At 37.9% G+C, this 18269-nt stretch overlaps 1 protein-coding gene across 12 annotated transcripts in view; it reads left to right on the forward strand.

Annotated features, from left to right (window-relative positions):
• The window catches only part of Sorbs2 (sorbin and SH3 domain containing 2), a 194703-nt gene that overhangs the window by 106305 nt on the left and 70129 nt on the right, over positions 1–18269 (forward strand). For 6 of the 12 annotated variants that reach the window (XM_059244801.1, XM_059244805.1, XM_059244807.1 and 3 more), the window contains 3 exons: positions 3936–4028; positions 7748–7774; positions 8041–8165. In XM_059244801.1, the coding sequence (XP_059100784.1) occupies positions 3936–4028; positions 7748–7774; positions 8041–8165 (245 nt within the window). The remainder of the gene's footprint in view (positions 1–3935; positions 4029–7747; positions 7775–8040; positions 8166–18269) is intronic. The other 6 variants (XM_059244816.1, XM_059244809.1, XM_059244815.1 and 3 more) reach the window with 1 other exon arrangement.

Genomic DNA, 18269 nt, shown 5'->3' on the forward strand with positions numbered 1-18269 from the left:
ACATGAAGAGAGATATCTCCTCTGAAAGTTTAAGTTCTACATGGCTTCCCAAAATAGGATTTTCCCATTATGAGAAATATGCATATATAATTATACCAAACATACAGTACTTGTATACAATGTATTCAACAGTTGGTCTTCGCATTCCTATAATCACATCCTAATAACAAAGTAGGCACAGAGAAATTGGGAAAATGGTTTAACTCTCTGGTACCTGAACCAAGTTGCTGCTGAGCAGCATGAATAGAAACCTCTGCAACAACCTTTCATTTATAAGGAGTGATCTTGACTCTAGATGGGCACAAGTATGCATAAAATTGGGTTGCCTATGTGGATAGATTCACCTATGGAAACATGCAAGTTTAGTTGTAAGTTGAAATCCTTTGCTTAAGATTCCAAAGTAATGTTACAATGTTGCAATAAAAACATACTACTTTTAAAAATATAGACGACAAATATTTAGGTAGAAGGTAGATAGGTACATATTGCTTTCAGAAACAAATTATTGTCACTGTATTTACAAAATTAAGGAATAATTGATTCCTGAGTAACTAATAAATAAAATTGGCTCACCTTATCTATCTATCCATCCATTATTAATGATATATAATATTTTTTAAAACTCTATATACCAGAGCCGGGCAGTGGTGGCACACGCCTTTAATCCCAGCACTCGGGGAGGCAGAGGCAGGTGGATCTCTGTGAGTTTGAGGCCAGCCTGGGCTACAAAGCGAGTTCCAGGAAAGTACAAAACTACACAGAGAAACCCTGTCTCAAAAAAACAAAAACAAAAACCTCTGTATACCAGGTTTGAGACAGGTGCTCAGTTGAGTAAAGTGCTTGCTGCTCAGTCATAATCCCAATCCTCCAGGTAAAAAGCCATGTATGGAACAAGCACTGGCAATCTCAGTACTGGGAGGCAGAGAGAGGAGGATCCTGGGGTGCCCTGGCCAGGCTAGCCAGTTCTAATCAGTGGGCTCTACCCTCAGTGAAAGATCCTGTCTTTAGGACAGAGAGAGAAACAAGGATTCTCTTAACCTTGATCCCTGGCCTCCAGAAGCACCCACATGGACAGTTTACACATACACATATATACGTCACATACATGCAAAAAAAGCCTACTTGCCAGTCACTATGGTCTAAAAATTCTTTTATATCCAATATTTATTTTAATCAGATGCATAACAAACTATCCAAGGAGAATGAGTTTCATGTTTGCATTTTAGAATGTCTAAACTATGACCTAGCTCCACTCAATATCAATTGTGACTTATTACTTTCTAACACATAAGAATTCACTATCAGGGTTGGGGATTTAGCTCAGTGGTAGAGCGTTTGCCTAGCAAGCACAAGGCCCTGGGTTCAGTCCTCAGCCCTGAAAAAAAAAAAAAAAGAGACTTCACTATCATTAAAAAAGGTAATTCATAGACTATGGTTTACCCAACTAAGTGTTTTCTAGATGTGGAAACAGCAACCAGGCATCTTAAAGCTCAGTGGAAGGGTACTCGGCCAGGCTGTGGTCCATGGATAACTGTGATGGTGGGACCAGCATTTGGTTGCTTTAGGATGAGCTATGTGTCAGAGATAGCATTCTCATATTGAGTCCTTAAAAACATCTTCAAAAATCAACATATAAGTAGAAACAGAATATTAATTTCTAGCGGTTTGTCTGTTGTACCAATTTCACAACCTCAGCTTTTAAAAATAAGCCCTTTAATAATAGCCAAGAGTCTCCATTTACTTGGTCTAAAGATTCCCACACATTTTTTGTCTCACAGTGACAATGTCTGGGTATTATTTTTTCATGTTGCTTCTAAGCCTAAATGAAGTATCTAATAACTCTATTGATTAAGCAGTTTGGTGCAAACAATATAATAAGCATTTATGTCCTAACAACTTAAAAGCCATTTGACAAAATAATGCATGTGCATTGAAAGAAAAATAGTAATTTACTTTCAATGTAACCACAATTACTTAATAGCGGTATGGGTGTACCTGTCATGCACCAAGACTTCTCAGACCAGGAAATGAAGTTACACATAACCACTCTTGTTCACGGATCCAAAGTGACTCTCATAGGTCACTTGCTTTTTAACATAGCAACCCTCCACAAACTAGTACTTAGAAATACAACGTGATCAAAATATAACCTATAAGATTGAAACTCTGAACTACCTCAGTCTAATATTTCCTAAAGTGCCCCTCTGTTTTATGAAAAATTTTTCAATATTCTCCAACGGCCTTGTGGGTTCGTGGGGATGGCGCAGGGCGTCTCAGCACACAGTTTGAGCAGCCTGTGCTTGAACCGTGCCTCTCAATCCTCTCATTCTGAAATGCTGTCCTTTCATCTCCACTCATTTTTAGACAACAAAAGTTTAAAAGAACCAGGAAAATGAAATCCTTCCAAAAGTGATGCCGCTTTTCACTTTCAACACCCTTGACTACCCAGCCCTTTTAGACCAGCTAGAAGTGACTAGATCTTATGTCCTATGTGATGTCCAATGGCATTAGTACATTTTCCCAGACACGTTGTCTCTCATAGGATTTTAGCAAATTAAACATAGCTATTGGTGTTCTGTTGAGGGTATCTTCAGCTGTAATTTTCTTCCATTTGTGTTTTTCTCTATTGGTTGCTAGCTATAGATTTTTTTTATTCTTTTAGCTTATCCGCATTTTGTGTTTCAAATCAGGTTTCCTGCATAATGGTTTCTGTGTTTAAAAATTTTATAATTTTAAGTCAGATTTTAAAAATTACACCAATTTTGTGGTCTATTGACCTCACTGTTTTATGACTTTTACCAGTAATTAATACATAATTCCAAATCTCTATTCTCTTATGTTTGATTAATAGGCTGGGTATTTTCTCTATGAAGCAATGAATAAAGAAAGCATATGACAAGAAATAATAAGTATATTCTCATATTGTTGGTTACCTGCTTTGTCTTGTTGTATGTTCACCTTCAAAAGGAGAATTGAGGTTGCTTTGATGAGCAGGGAAAGATGGAGAACTATTTACTGCACATGCTATATTACCAAGGAATGTGGGAGCAGAATCAGAGGCTATTCAGAAATAGAACTCTAACCTTTCAATCTTGGAGACTGGTCTTCCAAATTTAGAAGTCTCGACTTCTCATAGCATAGAAAATGGCTGATGCATTTGAACATATTTCACTTCACATTTTGATTTTCTTAGCATAGATATAGATTATGCCATAGCTATTATTCAAAAGTGCAAGAGCAATCCATTCATTTTAAAAATATGCTCATTTCACTGTGTACATCAGTGCTGCCCATTTCAATTAGAATAACTATTTCAGAACTGTGGGAAGACATGAAATTGCATAGTGCTGTGTGTTTCCTTATGACTTGTGTATATGAAGTATATAATGCCTATGTCAGCAGAAAAATATTATTTCAAGAATTGTTAAATCAAGGTAACTCATCCTGATCATCTTTAGAAATAATAAATAGAATAGATTAAATCTAATCTAAATTATTTACATAGGTATGTAATAATATAATAAAGTACCATAATAAGTATGGCACTTTAGGCTTAAATACAGGTAATCCATAACTCCAAAAGCTAGCTGTGCTGTTTCTGGACTTGGTGTGCATTCAATACTGATGGTGTCAACAAAACTGAGCTCTGTATGTAGGATATCATTAAGTAAAAAATGATGAACATTAAATATAAAACCTTCTGTTTCATTTTAAAGCATTGCTGTCTGTCTCTGAGCAGACCCCTGGTTTTTCACTTTGGTTTCACTTTGTTTCTTTTAGTTTGGGAGTGAAATTTGCAGGTGCATCTGTGACTACTGATGCTCAGCTGTTCATCTTTCTCATGAATGTCTGACACGTCTCACTTATAACGCATGACATTGCATGTGTGTTCTCTGTTGCCTTGGCCTCTGCTAGACCATTGTTTTTGCTTCCAGATAGCGGTGGGTGTGCTCGCAAACGTGCTGCCATGTCTGTTACATTAACATCTGTGAAGAGAGTTCAAAGTTCTCCAAACCTATTGGCTGCAGGTATAACATCACTAACTCACAGTGTCATACTTGAACGGCTTCACCTCGCCTCTCTCTTTCCAGAATTATCTTGTTGGGATGTGTACAGGGAGTTTAAATGCCTTTCAAATCCCCCACTCAATCTTATTTTTTTCTAATCCCAAGAATAGCTTCTATCCTTTCTGGTTTTGTTCTAAAAATAAAAAGCCAAAGGAAACCGATACCTTGTTAAAAACAAACATTTAAAAATATAATTAAAAGCATCAGTCACTTGCCAAAAATACGTTAACTGTAAATGTTAATAACTATTTACGTTTTTGTTATCTCATGAACTAAAGTAACATGATACTTTGAGAATTCAGGGTTAGGAAAAAACACTTGATCAACATAGATCTTTATTAATATGGTTCTTCCCAAAGATTGCAAACAGAAAACAGACCTTCTTGCATCTATCTCGTATACACTTTAGAATGTATCAAAACATTGATCAAAACCTTAATCAACTTAGACTCATAGGAACCCACAGATGAAAATATACTTCAGAAAGCAAAGAGGATGGGACATGTCAGCATCCACTGAGGTAGCTCTCTTTTCACTAACTGTCTGTGATGACTTACCTACACCTGTGGCACAGACGTCATCTAGAGTCTGCAGCAATGGAAGATCAGCTGGCATCCCAGCCTACCCCTAGACCCTTGAGGGAGTAGCACAAAACTCCTGGTAACTGGTTAGTTAATTGGTTGATGTGGTTGCAGTCTAGGGTTCCCTCGGGTTTATTTATAAGATTAATTAGTTATATAGAAGGAGGAGGAAAGTGATGGAGTAACTAAATAATTTTAAATCCCATTCTGTGTTTAAGTCTATAAACATGTTTAGTGATCAGTTGGAACTAAGGATATCCTACACAGTTTTATTAAAGAAAAACAAACTTTTAAAGGTGACTTCCACTTCCACCCTCTTCCCCACCTCACAAATGGATTTCAAGGTCCAAATTTAAATGTCAAGTCAAGAGTCTCGTATTATCCTTCTTTATATAAAACCACTACAATGTATATAATCTGATCTCATATGGGTTTAAAAACCACTCTGAATATGTTTGTCCATGCATATGTGAGTATGAAAAGATATTATAAAAGCTATAGACGTATTTATACTAGATGCATGAGATATGAGAATGATGGAAAGTAAAATGAATAAAAGGCAAGTACATTGTACTATTGGAATGCCTGAACCATGGATTTCACTGGCATTTCAACCAAATAAAATCTCAGATGTGACCACTAATGCATATGCCAGAGAACGACTCACTGTTAACAATTCATATTTGTTATCACTTATAAAAAAAAAACCACAAAAGATAGCATTGGCTTGAACTAGAGATTGCATTTGAGAGAGTCAAAACTGTACTACAAGCAATTTCATACCATTCAAGTCATGGGGAAAAGACTAAATGTTCCATAGTAAAAATAGAAAAATAAGCTGAGCCAATCCTGATGGCATCATCCTATGATTCCAGCTACTTAAAGTTTAAAGCACATCTGAGCACACTGTCTCAAAATTTAAGATAATTAAAATGAGAGTAAGGGATGAGTATATAGCTCAGTGAAACACTTGCCTAGCATGCACCAGGCCTTTCATTCAATTTCTTGTACCCAAGGACAGGAGAAGGAAGGAAGGAAGGTTGGTTGATTAAATAATTCAGTAATATGAGCAATTAGTAGCTCTTGCCTGTTTTATGTCACTAGAAATAAGATTTTTTAGCAGTTCCTTGAATTTCAGATTTAACTTTAAAAGATTTTTTTTCATATATTGACACATAAAGTCTTCAAAGACATTTAATGACATTTTAAAGAATCAGGATCCTTTCTGCCTAGGCTCATATATGTTTCAACATCACTAGAGAATTAATTATTCATTAAGATATATGCTAAAATCATTAACTCAAACTTTACAGACAGACTGGTGGATGAAATGCCAAGATGAGGCCATGTTTTAGTAGAGTTTGCCATCATCAATATCCCGTGGGTTAACCAGGATAAACAGTCCTCTGTTTCTCCCACTAGGTGTTTCTTAGGGTTCTATAACCCCACAATGTTAGAAACTATCAACTGGATGATTTGTATTCCAAGTGTCCTTCCAATTAGCTCAATGTGCCCTTTCTCCCCTACCTCATCTACATCCCTGGCACCTCCACAGACATGGCTCCTATTGCTTAGCCACCTCCTCAGCACATACTTCATGTCTTCCTTTTCTAGCTTAGTCTTTTCAAACCAGGAGTAAAATAAACGTCCTGTTCTTAAGCGAACAGTTACAATGCACATGCGCATTACTGATGCTGCTTCCCTGTCCGTTAACCTCTTCTCAAGTCCCCACATTTCTTCTTTGTCCACAGAATGTAGACCCACAGTGGTCAGTAAGTCTCTTTCCTTAAGTGCCCTCAAAGCAGAATTCCAAAGGGAGTTGTGCATTACTATTCTCTCTAGAGGTGTCATTGTCCTTTAACTGAATGAAATGGTGGTCTCCAGGCTCTGTTATATATATACTCTAGGTATGGAATCCAGAAAACATGTCATGAATAATTCTACAAAATTATTTTTACTGGATTACACTCATTTTTATTCTAATTTATGATCATATATAATAAATAAGACTGTTTCTCTTCTATAACTCACTTGTGCTAGAGTCATTCCAAGCAACTCAGATGATTCACATTTATTTTTCTTCCCTTGATTTGAGAAAAAAAGAAATCCATCTTAAATATTTTATAAAACAAACTTTGCATTTCTCAACCCACTAAACGTCATTCCAAATGTATATGTGCAAATTTTAAAATGCTATTCCTGAAGAGTTTGGGAAGAAAACACAGAGTCATTGACTAGGTAACAATTTATTAGTGGTCCCAGGGAACATATCAAAAGAATCCAGGAGCTAGACAGCAGTGAAGTCAAAGAACTCCTCCAGTCCTTTCCAAGGTCAAGGCTTTATAGATCCAATAGACTAAAACAGTGCAAATTGATTTCCCAGATGACCATATGGGAGGTTCTTGAATATATAGTACTGAGACAATTGACCGTAAGTATGTGGAAAACAAATATTTACTATGATTTATTTTCCACAGCTTATGAGTTAAAAGACAAGGAAATACACTGTAACAGTTTTCAGGTTTGAATAAACAAAGACTTGAAGCAACAATAAGAAAATTCAAATTCTAGAGAACAATATGAAAATATTACCTTATACAGTAGGCACATCTGCCTTTTGTAAAAGTTTTTAAAAAAAGCAAGCTATTGAAACATTAGTCACTATCTAATGTAGCAGTTAAATATAGTGAGGTACAGGTGGCTTCAGCAAGCTACCTATCTGGTGACTTCCTTTAACTTCCTAAAAAGCACTCATTGTTTGCAAACCAGGTCCTTTTCAATCCTTTAATTCTATGTTCAGAATTCATGTAATCACCTTGGGCCACAATAATCTTAAAATTACATAGCTGAAATATTATTAAGGGTGAAAATTAGTGTTTGATATATGTTCTAGTTATAGAGTGTAGATATTTAACAAATGATAAGCCCGCTGAAATTAAAAATTGCGCACAACTCTCTCATTACTACATTTAACGTACCCCGTTTTAGAACTGAGATAATGTCAGCAAAAACAATGCATGTGGTTCTTTGCCAAGTATTTTTACTGGAGGGTTGGTTTGTCGCACACTCTCATTAATTTCAACATTGTTTTTCTTTCAGGGCGTGATTCTCAGTCTCCAGACTCAGGTACAGAAAAAAAAAATATCGTGAATAACTATTGTGCTTATTCCAAGAACATTTTTTTCTTTTTACATATCCACAACCACATCATTGACTTATCATTGATTTCATGTTCAATTTAAATTTCATACATTGTTATGCATATTAAATTAAAGTCCTATCAAGACCACTTTGATTTTAGAAAGACAAATCAATTTTCTAACACACCAAAAAAAAAAAATTCAAGTGAACGTAGATATTTCTGTGTCCAATTTGTTTTCCCTTAATAAAAGCGTGGAGCTCTTACAATGATCGAAATCCAGAGACACTGAATGGAGATGCCACATATTCCTCTCTTGCAGCAAAAGGTTTTAGAAGCGTCCGACCAAACCTGCAAGACAAAAAATCACCAACCCAGGTAATTAAAGCTCACTGTCGTGTGTCTAGTGCCTAGACCTCTGTTTTCTCCTTCTCTTGGGGACCTCGTTCCTAGAGTTCTAGCTTTAAAATGCTTCTGCCTTTTCCTTTTGCTTTGCTAGTCATGCTAATATGTACAACATGGGGCATGAGTTTTAAGCTCAAAACAGGTAGGTTTTCCTTTATTGTTGTTGATGTAGTCTTTATTTTTCTTCTGGGTAAGCTTATAAAAGTAGGCCAGCTTCTACTGCAACATTTAAGATTAATTCTAATTATTAAAGCTCCGACAGCTGATGTTTTGGATTCCAGAGTTTGAGAGTCAGGGATACATCATGTGTTGAATGGATGTAAGTCAGACAAATGCTGAGCCTTTGAGATGTTCGTGAAAACTGTGCATGCAAAATGTTCCAAAAAAACATGTGACTAAATGAACTATCAACCTCCAGGTCTAAAAATAGGACAAGATAATTTATGTTCACTTTTAGCATAATTTTTAAAACTATGGATGGAAGCAATATCTTTGTAATGTGTTCTAAACTAAAACAGCTTTTCCAACTTGGGAGAAAATATTGATAATAGTATACAAAGCATTCTTACAGGGTAGAAAGTGACAGTTTAGTCTGGCCTTTCCAGGGCATAGTGTGTATGGGTTTCTTCAGGACAGGTTTGAGAATATTCCTCTCATGACTAACTTGGACTTTCTTTCTGTTTTTCCTTTAATATCATTTCTCTTTCTGAACACTTTTGGCCATTTAGGCACCTCTTCCACCAGGCAGGAAAGAGAGCTTTTGTCGGTCCTTGATAACCAATCAAACAAAGGGTGACATTTTAGACTCATTAGTAACTAACACAGAAAGTCCATGGTGCACCGAGAGCTTTACTAACCTTAAACCTTTCCAGGGAGCTATGCCTTCTAGTGAAGATTCTAACCAGACAATAGTGTATTCTGAGGAATCCAACACAACTCTGTCATACACACAAAAATTCACTAATCCACTACCAGCAGCCTCTGGCTCCAGTCCTGCACCATTTGGAGACATGAACACCTCATTTCTACAAGAGGACTACATGCGAGATTCTCGAAGAATTTCTACCTTAAAACTAACCCCTAACCAGGACCTAGGGAATAGTTCCCCATTTAAAACACCACAGTTTTCCCATTCCACTGACATTCCATCATGTCTGAAAAGGTCTTGCTCACCAACCCCTAAGCCAGGACCTAACACACACACAGCATCTCTTTCCATTCAGATAGCTCCCCATTCAGGACATGATCTTGAAAGCCACCAACAGATCCCTGAACGGCCTCCAGAGCCTGAAGAGATACCTCTTCAGCAAGAGAGACAAATGTCTGCAGACGCCGAGACCTGTCAGTCCCCAGCGGTACATTCCACTTCCCAGTCCCTTCTTCTGTGTATGTTGCAGAGACCTTAACTCCTTAGGTTTGAGCTTCTGATTAAACCTAACATATTATTGGTTTCTAAACAGGAAGGGAAAGGAGAAAGAAACTACTTCAAATCTGACTGAACTCAGTCAATTTCTTTGCATGTTTTTATATAAATACAAGCACATAGAGCTTTCATACAAAAATCATGTTCTATGTTTTTCTTGAAAATAATTGATATAAAAGTTGTCACTTAAGATGCTGTAAACTACATCCAACCTTTAAGTACTTCCAGACACCAAAGACCATTTTCCACATCAAAACTTTGAAAGCCAGGTTAACCTCATTTAAACATACAACATCAAGCCGGGCGGTGGTGGCGCACGCCTTTAATCCCAGCACTCGGGAGGCAGAGCCAGGCGGATCTCTGTGAGTTCGAGGCCAGCCTGGTCTCCAAAGCGAGTTCCAGGAAAGGCGCAAAGCTACACAAGAGAAACCCTGTCTCGAAAAACCAAAAAAAAAAAAAAAATAAACATACAACATCTCTCAATCATAATATGCTTTATCTTAATTTCATGCCGTATTTATTCCTTTGTAAGTTGACATTAATTTTCTCTAAAAATTGATCAGTCAATCATTTCAGAAAGCACACTAACCAAATTTTAATACCTAGATATTTTAGGGGGGCCATTATTTCCACATATGTAAATTTCTAGTTCTAATGACACTCACCATCTCTGTTAAAGGGGAAGCCATTCTTCCCTCAGCTTCTCCACAAAGTGACGCCATGTTGGCAATATCAACTTTAAAGAAAAACTATGCAGTGTTCTCCAGCTTTATGATGAGGCATCCATAGTAACCCCTCTGTGAGTTTGAAATAGAATCGGGGATAGTAATTAATCCTTTATTCATAGGATGAGGCAAGGCAAGAGACTTAATAGAATACAGAAAACACCAATACATGGTAGCCACTACTAAGAGGGGACCCTGGCAGCAGCGGTCCCCTTCAGACAGACCTGAAGACACTGCTGCCTATGGAGGTTGTCTGTTATCTAAGTTACTAAAGATCACACAAATATCTTGGTGGACAAACATTTTCAAGCTGTAGAAAAACCTCCAACAGGTAACATGACTGACACCAAGATTTCCCTTACCTCCCCATAGTGCAGAAAGTTGAAACATGGCATTTTACAAATCTATTAAAATGTAGGACGATGCTAGTGCTAACAGTAGCTTTATCTGTGACCCATGACATGTCCAGGAAGCAGGGAGGAAAGTCACAGAGAATGTTCCTAACTACTTGATTCACCTAACATAATTTGGGTCTTCAAAATGATTATTCTAATGTTTCAAAATATAGCATTGATACTTTCTTTTCCAGTCATTTTGTCACTATCCAGACTAGCCAGAGACAGTGGGGGTTCATTAAAGATTCCCCATAATATTAGCCTGGTATCAAAGACTCCATCACTCTTACTCACTCACTAAATAGTTATTGATTTATTGATATGTCAGGGTTCTATTCTCAAAGCTCTGTTAAGTCATCGATGCTTAATGTCTACTGTGTAATTTTTAAGTAATAAAACAAGCAAATTTGCATTCATGAAAGAGTGATTACGGAAATTACACCGTGCTGAGCTGTGGTATGGGGAGGATATGGCATATTAAATAAGAAGGTCTTATAGAACCCACCCAAAAGATTTTTTAAAAGTTGAAAGATAGAATATTCTGGTCAAAATAACCTGTACTATAAAAGCTGTGAGGCTGAGGCAGGAGAAAAAAGGGAGTAGGTAGGGCTTGGAGTTGCAGGAAGTTAATTCAGCCAGATTACAGAAGTCCGTGTAAACTACTATAAAGATTTTGACCATAGGCTTAATAAAAATTGGAGTCTCTTAGGAGATTTGGAGGCTACCACTATAATGATTCAACTAACGTTTTAACCAAATCATCCTGGCGTCTCAGTTGGGAAGAAACTGTAGGAGGAAGGCAGGCAAGCCAGCTAAGAAGCCGTTGCATAATTCAGTCCAAGAAAGATGGCAGTTCAAGGTAGGGTGGAAGCCTCGGAGATGGTGTGAAATACAACTGTGGGAATATTATTTTGAAAGTAGAGCAGACAGAACTTCTAGGGCAGGTGCAAGGCAAATAAGAGAGGAGAACAGTCAAGCTTGACTCCATCTGAGAAGAGGCTAATGCCATTAACTGAGACCAAGAGACCGCCAGGGAAGCAGGCTTAGTGAGAAGTCATTTGTGTCAGTGGGGACATGTTTAAAGTGTCTCTAATCATCCATGAGAAGTAGTAGAGTGTAGGATGAGAGGGTTTGGGGCTCAGAGGAAAGGCCCTGGTTGGAGATAAAAGTGATCAGCTATAGATGCTTTTTGTAGCCAACAGACAGTGAAGTCAACATGAATGAAGGAAACCCAAGAATTGAGCTTACGCAAATCTTTCCATTCAAAGGAAGAACCAGTCAAGCAAACTGGCATTGGTATCTCCAAAAGGGGAGGAAAATCCAGGAAATGTGGCATACTAAAAGCCAAGAGAGAAAATCATGGAAGGATAGGAAAAGCAACCTCAAATATTGTTGCTAGGACAAGAAGGTGAGAGTTGAAGGCATGCCACAGAGCAGAAGTGAGGAGGGAGGCTATGTTGCAGTGGCCTTGGGATAGACAGGGAGGAGACCAATTAGATCACGGCTTCTTTCAAGGTGTTATTATGTGCCTCCCTGAACTTTGTTTCTTCATCTGTAATACAGGGTTAACAACAACATTTATCTTGGAGAGTTTCTCGGCAGGTATGATAATATATATGGGGAATTTGGCATACTGCCTTCTACATAGTAATTCCCCAACATGCAGAAGCCATTATTATTTTAAAATAGTATTTTCCAAACTATGTAACAGTTTGGGAAAGTAAATTGATGTTTTCAACAATAATTTTGAACAGATAAATGAAAGCTTGTTTCATCCGATTAACAGTGTGTCATATTGGGTTGTCTTACAACACCTTGTAGAAGGTGGCATAAATTGTTGCAATTTTTAATGTTGCCAAGAATGTATGAGATCTACCTTCTTCACAATACTTTTTCGGTTCATGTATGGGGCAGGTGTGTATGTTGGCATGTGTTGGAATCTTTCTAGATTATTCTCCACTTTATTGAGGCAGAGTCTCTCACTGGACCTGGGGCTTGCTAACTCAGCCTAGTCTAGCCACCAGCTTCCCACAGGGATCCCCCATGTTTATCTCTTAAATGCTGGGCTTTTGTGGGGGTTCAGAAAAACCCCAACTCTGGTCTCTGTGTGTGTATAGCAAGCACTTTATCAACCGAGCCACCTCCCCAGGACATTCCTCACAAATTGTAAGTGTTCCATACACTATTGTTAATAATTTCACATAGAAAATTCCTAGAATTTGTCTTGCCTAAATGAAACTCTACACAATAGATAGCAGCTCATGCTCCCCTCCCAGCCCCTAGTCACGACCTCTCCCATTTGCTTCTGGGTCAACTGTTTCAGATGCCTCGAGTAAGTGGAATCATGAAGTATTTGTTCTCTGACTGGTTCATTTCACTTACACAATATCCTCTGGGTGATCCATGTCAAAATACCCTGTAAAAATGCCTTCTTTTTTAAGACTAAAGGATAGTCCATAATAATATATATCTTATTCTCTTTATCTATTCTTCCATCAATGGACATTTAATTTTCATGTCTTTCCTATCATGGTATACTTCATTTTCTGTTTAATGGTCTTTCACAATGGTTTTTACAATCCCTATTCTGGCAAGAAGACATAGTAAATGTCAAGGCCTGTAAGCTACACTCTATGAATCAGATAGATAGATATATAAACACACACATACACAATGATACAAAATTGGTCTCCCAAGAAATTAATAGACCCAAGAAACAAAAATATTCTAAGAAATGAAAAGTACATCTTGGTATTTAGAGATTTCATTTACATATATGTAAACTCTGACAATTAGCGTAAAAAGAAAACTGTGGGCTACTGTTTGGGCTATTCCCATATCTGACAAGTTAGACATGTGGTTTTATAAACTACATGTTCTAAATAATAGCTCCTACAGTTTATATATAGAAAGACCACAAATGAGGCATGTTGCCCTTCTGTGTAAACAAATATTCTGCTGCTAAAAATGTCATTGGTCTTCTTGTCAGATGACTACAAATGTAAGTCAGATGCATAGTAAAGACCCCGAACAGCCACACTCAGGCTTTCCATGGTATTTGTAAGTGCTGTGGCCTTTGCTTCTGAAGGATAAACTTGGCCCTTCCAATGTGGGGTAACATAATCCACCATCGGTCAGAACATCACTTCTACTACACAGATGTTGAGAGGTCAAAGGTGAAACTCTATCAGTACCATGTAGAAGAGATATAAGACTTTTCTTTTGCTCCATAAAATTCATATGTAGGAATTAAGGAAGACAGAATGTAATGGTTAGCTTTATGTCAACTTGAGACAAGCTAGACTCATTTGGAAAAGAAAACTTCAACTGAGAAAATGCCCCCACCAGATTGGCCTGTGGGCTAGCCTGTGGTGCATTTTCTTGACCGATGATTGATGTAGGAGGGTGTAGCTCACTGTGGGTGGTGCCAGCCCTGGGACACTATAGGACAGCAAACTGAGCAAACCAAAGAGAGCAACAAGCCAGTAAGCAGCACTACTCCATGGCCTCTGCATCAGCTCCTGCCTCCAGATTCCTGTCCTGACTTCTCTGGATGATGGACGATAAGCTCTAAGATGAAATAATCTTTCCTCCCCAAATTGCTTTTGGTTGTGGTGTTTTGTCAGAGCAATAGAAACCCTGAGACACAGTGTAATGCATGGATGTCAGCAACATTAGATGATAGAACACAGACTTTCAGGACACACTTTCTGCGCCACCCCCACCATGGCCAAGCCAGATCATGGATATCTTCCAATGTGTAGCCAGTCAATATTCTGTAATGTTTTTGTGGGTTTGTTATGTTTATAGTTGAACAAGTCTTTGGCAAATTTCCAGTTGAGAGAGAGAGAGAGAGAGAGAGAGAGAGAGAGAGAGAGAGAGTGTGTGTGTTAAAATAATTGAACATTACAGCATGATAGGAAAACAATATGAATTTAGAAATTGTATAAGCTCCCTTCTACTCTGTCTTCTACTAGATGAGCAGTGAACCCTTTCCTGAATACACATAATGAGGAACTCCATTAGTTTATAAGGCAGCAGTCTAGGGCTTGAGGAATTCTGAGATCTAATTATTAGAAGCATTTCCTATATGGAGTCATAATCTGCCTTCTTTAAATTCTACATGTTTATCCCATGGGACAAAAGAAGTGGCCTTTTCTCTCCCTCAATACAACAAATTTCACATTAATTGTCTACCCCCCACACACACACACATCCTGGTCTTGGCTTTGTGCAAAGCATTACTATTCTTCCTAATCATTATCGTTTTCAAACTGTGGTGCTTTTGAACAGCCGTGACAGCACACCAAGCACCATGGTGCACATTTATTCTTCATGTCTTACTCTTCGCTGTAGGAGAGGAGTTTTTATGTTTGTAATTGACATATGAGGGAAGTGAGACGAAGGGAAGTTAAACGGCTTATCCATGTCACTGCAGATCCACAGTTGGTAGGTTCTCCTTCCTGTTTTCCTGTCAGTATTAGTCTTACACTCCATCTTCATCAGTGTTCTGAGACTGTGACAGCTTCTCAGATATGAAATTACGCCACAGTTCCTGCTCTGGACTACCCAATAGGTTTGCACATTCTGAATGCCTGTCTGCTATAGATAGGTACTTAGGTGTAGAGTGCTTATATCCATCATAGTTTTTCCCACTGCTGAATCACCCTTCATCCAGCCTCCTTGTTAATTCTCCATAGAGCCAATACCTTGATTTTTCCATCTATGGGTTCTCCTAGTGTTCTGGATTGGCTTCCTCTGGACCAAGAGGCTCAATCTGATTTGGAATAATTGAAGGTATTCTTAAGTATGTTAAGGCTTAAGGACTCCCTTCCTTAGTGCAGAGCAGGCAGCTGGGAGACGGTATCTCTAGTTCCTCCCTTGGTGGTGAGGGAAAATAAATGAGTCTAAAAAAAGCAATATTTGAATGTATTCACTTTACATGGTCCTGAAAGCAAGAAGACACAAAGCAATTTGACTGGCCTTTCTGAAGTCTTCTACCTGTCACTAAATAGAGTAGAGTGGGAAACTCATCCTTGCTTGAAGCTATTTTTTTCCTACTACAAGCTAATCCAGAATGGGAAAATACTTACTTCCTTCTTTTACGCATGTTTTTGGTTCTCTTCTCATACTTTCCTCTGGGGAGACACATAAGAAATGATGTCGTGCAGCAGTTTCTTCCAATATTAAAACCTTCTACTGTGGAGGGAAACCCCTTAAGGTATAGGTGGGGAAAAAGGATGTGAAATAACAGGATATTTTAAGACAGAGTTTACAGGCAGGTGAGACAACAGGATGTTCTAAAGGGAGGTGAAGCATTTTATCCTGCAAGGGAAAGTCATGAAGACAGGACATAAAAAAAAAAAACCTCCAAATAACATCAGGAAGTACCTAAAACTGACCAGTTTCAATAGGTCCCACCCTCCCCAAGGTTATACAAGCAGTAAAGAATACTGAGTCACTCTCAAACAAGCCAAGCTACCTGGAAGAGGCTCAGCCCAATTGGCATTGTCCAGCCTGTTAGGCTGCCTATAGACCTTGCAGGGTGCTCCAAGTTTCCATCTTTCCTGGACTATCACCCATGTTGGGTGGGCTTTTGGTGATACAGGTGTCTTTGAGTCACTTGTGCTCCTGTAAATAACCCCTATAAAACTCATTGGTTCACCAAGTGGATGTCCAGACTTTGATATGGCATCATTTCCCTATCTGAGGTGATTAAAGGACTTTCATGTCTCCCCAGGAATGGTGTCACACACACAGAGAGATGGTCCTCTCGAGTCTAGAGGGTATTTCATTAACACAGAAGTCAGGGTCATGTGAAAGGATTTCAATTAATACTCTAGAAAGTCATTGACATCTTTACAGGACGGCATTTCAAAGCTCTCTGTGGCTGACCAACGCTGGGACTATATCATTTCTGCTACAGAAATTTTAAGGGTGATAGGATTCATCAAGAGGCATGTATTTCATGTCACCTGTACACATGCACGCACACACACACACACACACAACCTATAAAGACTCAAAATTATGAACATGATAGAAGGCAGTGAAAGAATGGAAAATAGTTCTGTTTTCCGTGGTCATTCTCTTTGGAAGGATAAATAATGTGTGACGAACACCTCCATGTATGAGAGTGCATAGAAACAGTCATGGTGAGATTACCCAGGACCGTGTCAGGGAGAACATGCTTCAGCTTTTGATGCATCAGGTTGAAAGACATGAACAAGTCAACTCTGTGAGAGTCAAAGTCTTTCCCATCTTAAAGGGAAAATGGTCTTGTTTGAATGGGCAACTTAAGGACTTTTTGTGATTTCCCTTATTTATCATGGATTGTCACTCGGCATGGAGGAAAAAGTGAAACAATCATGATCTATGCAAACTGTCCTAGGGGAACTGCTTTCTATTAGACAGCTTTATTGGCACTTTTCAATGACTGCTTAAGACTGAATTCCTTCAGACCTGAAGAAAAACTTAATGCATTAAATAAAAATGATTATAGTTATATATCATACTTTACCTCCCATAAAATTTATAATTGCAAACATCAACTAATACAGACGATAAATTCCTATTGAAATTTTTAAAGTCATGGTAACAAAGATTTCTATCAGGTAAATCTAGAGAGATTTTTTTAAAGCATACACAGCTTTAAAAGCCACATTTTAAGTGGATCTGCTCAAACAATAACATCATTAAGCTTAAAACTAGAATGAAAAACTATGTTTTCCAATCCCTCCTTGGATTTTTCTCTAATTAATTTTTTTTTCAGTTAGGAATGTACTTTAGCATATCCATGAGTCCTTAGATTTATGTAAAAGTTTATGCATATATGAATGAGTATATTTTTCTAAGAAAAAATAGTTTTCAGCAAATTCCTAAGTGATCCATGACCCAACCTTTTAAAATAGTGGACTTTTCAGTATTTAATTAAAAGTGATAGAAAAATATGACCTTAATAAGACTAACAGGCTACATGACATCAGCTATTTGGAAAATTATAGTTGGTGATGAATAGCAACTGGTGCCATTAAAAATCTTCACTAGGCAGTATCTAAGAGTTTATATAGTCCTGTTCATTCCCTTACCTTTGTGCTAGTATCCCATAGTATTTGTAGCCATTTTATATCCTCAGACACTCCATACAACAAAAGAAAGAAAAGAAAATGTCCTCTAGGTAACCAGGAAAATGATTCAAATGCTTCCATTTTACTTGTTCATTCATTGAGTTGGATGCTCATCATCACATCTGACATCATCAAGGGTATAACAGATGCCAACAAAAACTTTTGATGTGCATCTTTTCTCTCCTTGCTGGGGTGGTTCTTTCCTGGTGTTTAAACTCTTGGGTTTCATGCAGGTTTCGAGTTCTTAAACTTTTTATTTCCCCTTCAGTTTCTTTCTCCTTTCTTGAGACCTGGTGCCAACAATAGCCCCAACTAACCCAGGGCCACTCTAACCACTGTCAGTAGCTGATGCTGTTTTCATTTATTTTTGCACACCAGCCCCACTGCTAACACTGCTAGCGTGTTTA

Source organism: Peromyscus eremicus, chromosome 17 (assembly GCF_949786415.1).
Source record: "Peromyscus eremicus chromosome 17, PerEre_H2_v1, whole genome shotgun sequence".
In the NCBI taxonomy this organism is placed as follows: Eukaryota; Metazoa; Chordata; class Mammalia; order Rodentia; family Cricetidae; genus Peromyscus; species Peromyscus eremicus.